The sequence below is a fragment of the Notolabrus celidotus genome, chromosome 5 (genome assembly GCF_009762535.1).
Source record: "Notolabrus celidotus isolate fNotCel1 chromosome 5, fNotCel1.pri, whole genome shotgun sequence".
NCBI classification, from domain to species: domain Eukaryota; kingdom Metazoa; phylum Chordata; class Actinopteri; order Labriformes; family Labridae; genus Notolabrus; species Notolabrus celidotus.
Window position 1 is genome coordinate 29,040,918 of NC_048276.1, and position 7,275 is coordinate 29,048,192.

At 39.9% G+C, this 7,275-nt stretch overlaps 1 protein-coding gene across 1 annotated transcript in view; it reads right to left on the reverse strand.

Moving 5' to 3' along the window:
• mcama (melanoma cell adhesion molecule a) overlaps positions 1–3,227 on the reverse strand; it is a 69,099-nt gene extending 65,872 nt beyond the window's left edge. The window contains exon 1 of the mRNA XM_034683913.1: positions 2,680–3,227. Coding sequence (XP_034539804.1) covers positions 2,680–2,743 — 64 coding nt within the window. The 5' untranslated portion in view covers positions 2,744–3,227. The remainder of the gene's footprint in view (positions 1–2,679) is intronic.
• Positions 3,228–7,275: the final 4,048 nt, after the last annotated feature.

Genomic DNA, 7,275 nt, shown 5'->3' on the forward strand with positions numbered 1-7,275 from the left:
AGTCTCATTAACCAGCAGCAGGAGGAGGTGCTGCTAGTAGCGGGCACTGACAGCGTCTGTCTCGATCCTTATGGCGGTGTTTCTGTGACGCAGCGTGGCGTGTATGTTTAAATTTTACAGCCACGTTCAGTCTCTGGAAATGCGTGTGTAGTAGTGTGAGATTCAGAAACGGAGAAAACTGTCGCAAATGTTTTCTTCTCCTTTTGCTATTTAATGCAGTTAGCATTCTTCTTCTTCTGTTACTTAATGCGGTTAGCAAACAGCTTTAAGACGCTCTATAGCCACTGTCTGGAGGGAATACCGTATTGCAACCAGGCACCGGTTAAAACGTTGAAAAAAATTGTACTCTTAAAATGAGAAAATATTCAAAGTGTCTCTGCGATTATTTCCAAGTGAACGAATATTCAAATATTTGAAAATAATTGCCAATCCCTAGACATGACAAGGTCCATTGGAGTCTTCTTCTTCACTTTACTTTGAACAATGCTGAGAAATGTTGTTCAAACTGTTACTCAGCTTATTCCTTTGATAAATGAGGTAAGGTGCTGCAAAGCCAACAGGTCCTTGAAGACCATGGTTAGGATTTCAATCAATCAGTGATCGAAAACCCAGAGACTCTCATTTGACAAAAGAAGAGATTTATGGAGATGAAACCAGGGGGTGTTTACCATTTGCCATCCTGGTCTCAACTCTCAAGTTGGGTCTGATCTGGACATTCTTTAATTAATTGGGATCGATTTGAGCCCATCATCTCAACCCGATCGTTTAAGTCACCTGTTGCAAACCGAGCACAACTTGCTGCAGAACGCAAGCGTGAAGCTACTTAGCTTAGCAACCACATGGCTAAAACGTTAGCTATATAGCAATACTTCAAACTAGAAAGCAGAAACAGCCACTTGCATTATGTGCAATGCAATTCACGAGGTGGTAGTCTTGCCATTTTCACCATGAGCGTAAGTCTCTGTTCCTTTGTCCGCCATCATGTTGTAAACGCTACACTGTGCCTTCTACAGCGTGCTTATGATGTCATATCCTGCCTCCTGACTTATCCCCCCGCCCACCGTGACAGAGTCTAGAAATTTGAGGGGTGCATCCTCGAAAAAGGCTTAAAACCTCAAAAAGAGGAAAGAACAAAAGAGAGAACAACAGAAAATATCCCTTTTGGAAAGCTGAAACCAGTGACTGCTGTTTTGCTTAATAAGCTACCAGTATGAGTGATTATCAGGACAAGACTTGAATTAAGTTAATTAATAAAACAAAACAGGAACAGGATTTACAGGTTCCTGTGATCCAACAGAAAAAGACGGCATCTTTAATTGTTTTTTATGTTCAACCAATGTTCCAAAAAAGTAAGAATATTCAGTTAAATATCACATAAACAGAGAAAACTTGCCCTTTGTTACATGTAAGCTGCCAGAAAAAAATCTATATTCTGCATTTGCATTACAATGAGGCTTACGATTTACAGCTTCATCGATGTCTTAATGATCACTGATACATTTTCTGTCAGCCAAGCATCCAGCATGTTCATCGAAGAGTGTTTTCTACACCACAGAGCTGTTTATCCCATGGATCCACCATGACACAGTCATAAACTCATGAAAAATTAAATGCATCAGACAACTAATAAAGAAGCTGGATGACAGAATTGTTAAGCAGCTCATCCATTAAGTGTTTCTGGATTTTGGGTTAAGAAACACCTCAGAGATTGTGACCTTGGACTTTTAGTGTGTGTGATGCACATTATATCATTTACATTTAAAACGTATCAATCAATTTTGACAGAGGGATAGTCTGCAGAATGGTTCGAGTGAAAACAATCTTAAATTGGAGCCCTGAGACATTCATCCTAATACAACTCTGAGACAATGTTTGGGTCAGCTCAGACTGGTTCTTGCACAGACACACACACACACACACACACACACACACTGGGCAGCACAACTCTGTCTATAACCAGCCTCTTTCATCACATCCCTGTGTGGCTTAAATGATTTAAAAAATACACAACAGAAACTCAACCTAACGAGGTCTCTCATGGAAACCTGAGGTCGTGCGCTAAGTTTAGTCCTGCGGTGAAAACCACCGTGCCTCCTTATACGTTAACAACAATACAATAAAACATTTAATAACTTATCCAGACTGAGTCGAAAAACACGCTGAGACAAAACCCTGTAAATACACCAGTCACTTTCTGAAGTATGGGTATGCTCAATATACTGTGCTGCTATGTGTGCAGGTTAATTGGTGCGTCAATTACGCAGTAATTAATTACAGCTTTCAATATTTACGACGATGCTTTCGACTGAACACCGGACCAAAACAGAACTGTAGTAAAGTAATAATGTAGAAATGTGATAAAGAATACAAAAGTTCAATATAAACCCTCAATGTACTCTGTTTGGATCATCTTTCAAGTTCAATATGTCGACGAAAAGTGAGAAATGTTACAACATATTTAACTGCATGTAAGCACACAAGAATAAAAACACGTTTGTGTGATAAAACTGTGCTCGAGTTGAGTTAAATAATAATAAATTACTTGTTTCTGTGATTTAAGGTTAGTTTGAGCATCCAACACGAGTACGCGCGTTCTCATTCAAACTGCTATTATCTTCCTCCTCTTCACCAAACTTAACACTGAAAACATGGCGTGTTGTCCGCTCCAGGTGTACTCACCGCTCACATGGAGGAGGCACATCTGAAGAAACAGCGTTAGAAGTGTTCTGAGTAGAGTAGCCATGTCTTTGTGCTCCTGCTCGTCGTATCCAGTCCTAAAATAATGTGGAGTGAAGTGGAGTGTAGACGAGAAGTTAGCGAGCAACCCCGGAGGAGACTGAGGAGACTGAGGGGAGAGGGAGGAGGAGGAGGAGTGGAGGTATAGTGGAGAAGAGGGGAGGGGGCTCAATTAAAGTCTCAGTCTGGCGGGGTCCTCCTCCTCCTCCTCCTCTACCCATTGTTGGGCTTTATGTGTGCGGTAGAAGCAGCTTATCAGTGTTTTCTTCTGCCTCAAACTCACTCTCCTTATTCACACAGGGAGTTTTTGTTGGTAGAAAGTCCTCAAGGTCACGACAATAAGCTACCTTATCACGCGTGGACACCTTTTAGCCTGAATTACATGGCCTGCTGGCTGAATTCAGCTAAACTGGGACATTTTATTTGCATTTCCAAACTGTTTGTAACCAATAAATTCATTTGGACACGGGCCTGGCATTTTATTTAAAAGTAACTAACTTCAGCAGCAGTGGGAGGAAAGAGTGCAGTACATGAAAGAAGTTGGAAATTCAGGGGAATATGCTTATTTGCTGTTTTAATGAATTTGATACTTCTTTGCTACAGATGCAGACTCCAGCCAGCAGTGAAAAATAAAAGGCACCAGCTGCATGTGGTGAAGCACCACAGTGCAGAAGGCTGTTGTGTTAAGTCATTATGTGAACCCTGGTTAGGGTTAAAACTGTTTGATGTGACTCAGATTTAAATTTATAGATTTCAAGTGTAACCATTCATAAGCAAATAGCCTACTGCAAGTTTCCCAGCATGCACAGCCTTGTATGTTTCACTGAAAGGGAACCCCGAGAGAGCACTTTGTAGTCCCATTTCCTGATGGATTGCACAATAGAGGAAAGTTTTCTCCACTCACAATGATACTGTATGAACAAGAGTTTTCTTGACTTTAAGAGCACCCTAATGGAGACTTGTCAGTATTTTATTCACTCTAAAACCACTTTGAAGGAGTAGAGCATTTTCTACCCCAAAAGATTGCATCATTAGAAAGACACTTCTGAGGGCATTGCATTACGTTTTCTCCACTACGAGTCGGCCAGAAAGGATGCTTTATTATATTATATCCATTGGATGTCACTTTTCCACATTTGAATCCGCTAAAGGATTTATCCAATTAAAGGACCTTCCTCATATTTTTGCAAAACTCCTTTCTCCACTTTAAAAACAAAATACAGGGCAACGTATCAAATTTACTCAAACCTTTATTGACAGTCATATTATACTTTGACCCAGGACTTCCACCAGATCTGTGTCCGATTTGTGTCCGGTCCGTCTCCGATCTGCTGCTGTTCGGATCCGTTCTCTCTCATCCGTCAACAGCCACCGGCTGCATTTTCATAATGCACTTAGCACGGCCCCAATTAGCAAAACGGGCTTCACCATCTAAGTAGTCGAGCTCAACCTTGTTTGATGACAACAGACTGGAGTGGCATTTGAATGGAACGCCTCCCCTCTTACAAGATTCGTGTCTTTGGGTACATGCGAATGGAGCAAGTTATTTGCGGTAATTAAGCAAGTGAACACAAAACATTTCAGCGTTTGTATACGAATCTTTGCTTTTTGCTTGAACACAATATTAGATATCATCTGTTCTCCAAGTCCCCGTTTTCTTGTAAAAATGTCTTTTGGACTGAACACTATGCGAAAGATTAAGATGATGGAGGTCCTGTTCCACTAACCAGTGGCTTCACTGAAACTCTGAAAGGTTGTCAGTGGGTCTCAGAACCTTTATTATCAGTCGATCGCCTATGGACTGAGATTACATTTTCTACAATGAGGGACCTTCTTTTGTTTCCTTTGCAAGAAAAACATCTGTGTACATTCAACCTTATTTTCTACACCGAAAGTTTTCTCTGATGGCTCCTTTGATGACATTTCATTCAGTTTTCTCTACTGGATGAACATTGTTGAGGATACATCGTCACATTTTCTCCAATTAATAGGGACTTTAAAGTTCACTTTTTCCTCCACTAACAGAACAATTCATAACTTATTCTTCCACTGTAGGTTTTTACCTACTCACTATTTTGTCCAACATTTTATCCCATAGATACAATAAGCACAATAAGGGGCAACACACTGATGCTATTGTGGTTGAAAACATGACGTGTTAATCATGTATTTCCCTCACGAAGGACTACATACAAGGCACTTTGTAATTTTTCCTAATGGCATCATTGAGGATGCTTCATCATTTCTAAGGGCATCCAAGAGGAGACTTAATGAGGTTTCTTTACTGGAAGAACACCTTGCCAAGAGGATACTGTATCACAATTTCATGTGGATGCCACTGTTACATATTTGCGTCTAGTATTTAAAAAAATAATAAAACTGACTTTCTGAATTGTGTGTAGATTTGTAATTACTTTAGGGCAACTACCAAAAGAGTCTCTACGGTCCTACATCTCCAGTGTTGATCTCAAAAACAGGGTCTTGATTTTTCATAGACTTTAAGTACCCTGAGAGCTGACGTTGTATTGAGATCTTCAGGCAGAGGTTTATTGTGCATTGTGCAACACAAACCTGAAAACGAAAGGGAACAGGGCGTTTACAGTGAGGGGTCCGACACTTTGGAATAATCAGGTCTGCTGAGTCAGTGAGCTCTTTTAAATCTCTTCTGAAAACAAAGTTTTTTCCTAGAGCCTTTACTGACTTTATCTGAATTTTATTTTATTTTGTTTTATTTTATTTTAACTGTCTTAAGAAATATATTTTAAAATAATTGTATTCCTTTAGAGTTATTTTAGGGGAATTTTATGTCTATTAAAATATGTTTTATTTCTTTATCTTGACTTGTGTGATTTATGAACTGCCTGTTTTATTTTGCTGCCCATGTGAAGCACTTTGTGACTTGGTTTTTGAAAAGTGCTCGACAAATAAAGTTATTTTTATGTGTTAAATGTGCTCCTTAAGTTTATTGTTACAACTGTTTTTTTCACCACCTGGTTCATCATAAATATCATTCTATATATTATAACGCAGCAAGCCACCACTGAAGACCATAGCAACCACTTTCTCACATTAAGCAGTAGTAAACACCTTGGCAACAGTATATATTCCTTTTTTTTAAAACAATTCAAGTTTTGTTGTAGCTCACCCACACATTTTTCCTCCAGGAAAAATGCACTGATTAATATTCTTGTTCATAGAAAGCAACCCAGACAGTGTTAGTACCAGGACTAAGTTGGGAATGAAGACTATAACAGCCATGACCCACGCTGGGCTGAAGTAAAGAGTGAGCAAAGGTTAGACACAGTGGACTTCTGTTTTCATCGTGGTCTGTAGAGTCACCTTGTCTAACAGCTGCAGCTGGAACACTTCCTGGGGTTGTGACCCAGCTGTCAGGCCCCCATCATACATGGACCCACAGCTGTGGGCACAGCACAGGTATTATATATGGAGACAGAAGAAAAATGTTAACATGCAGAACTTTCTGTAGGTACAATGGAGGGGCCTGGTGTAGTTAAACTTTGACACTGGATGATTTGTCTGTAATGATGCAGCAGGGAGTAAGAAGCGTGTACCCTGAAACAGTCGTAAATCATCTATAAAGTTAGACGAGTTAACATTGCACTGAGCATTTTCATCAAAAGCAACATTTTAAAATATCAACAGGATTTCTGCTGTAATTCTTTTGTTGACATTGTTGTCTTCATTTCGCTTTTCAACCTCTTTTTGGGGCTTTACAGTTCACACACCTTTAAATGTAAATGCAGCAAATGTCACAACTTTTAACATTGTTGCTTTTATCACCACCACTGATGGTTTAAGGCCTTGATTAGAATGGCCCCATTTAAAACAGACAAGTCTGTCCTGTATTCTTTCATTTACGGGTTAATATTACAATATTTGTAAAGCAAGCAAATGCACATGTATCTGCAAAAATTACTGAAGACCATTGACTGTATAAAAAATGGACGCAGTATTTGTAACTTCACCCATCTGTTTCTAAAGCGCTGTTTTGAAGCCAATCGTCGGTGGCAGCCATATTGGAAATGCTGAACTCAACATAACTTCTGTCTAGCTAGTGTGATGTAAAGAGGCCCCTGTACAGTGTGTGCCAATAAAGAAATGAGCTATCTGGACTACACTTGTTTTTTGAACCAGGCTGTAAACATTTCTATTTCTGTTGTGAAGATCATCTTCTTTGAATTGGTACATATGAGGTTTCTGGTAGTTCCTGGGCCAGCCTCAAGTGGATACCGAAGAAACTGCAGTTTTTAACACTTTGGCTTCGCATTGGCTTCAATTCTCGCGGCTGGAGGTTGCCGCTTGGAGAAAACGCTGGAACATGCATGCCAGGTCAGTAGTTAGCGGTATAACTATGTAATGAAACCACTGAAGAACTCCAGGTGCCTGCACATAATGACGTTCTTGAATAAAGCCGTGAGTACAAACTATTTGACGGGGAACGTAATACGCATGTGTGAATGTGAATTTACAGATCTGCATATCGCTAGTTTACACGGCGCCAGCCTCTAGTCACTTGGT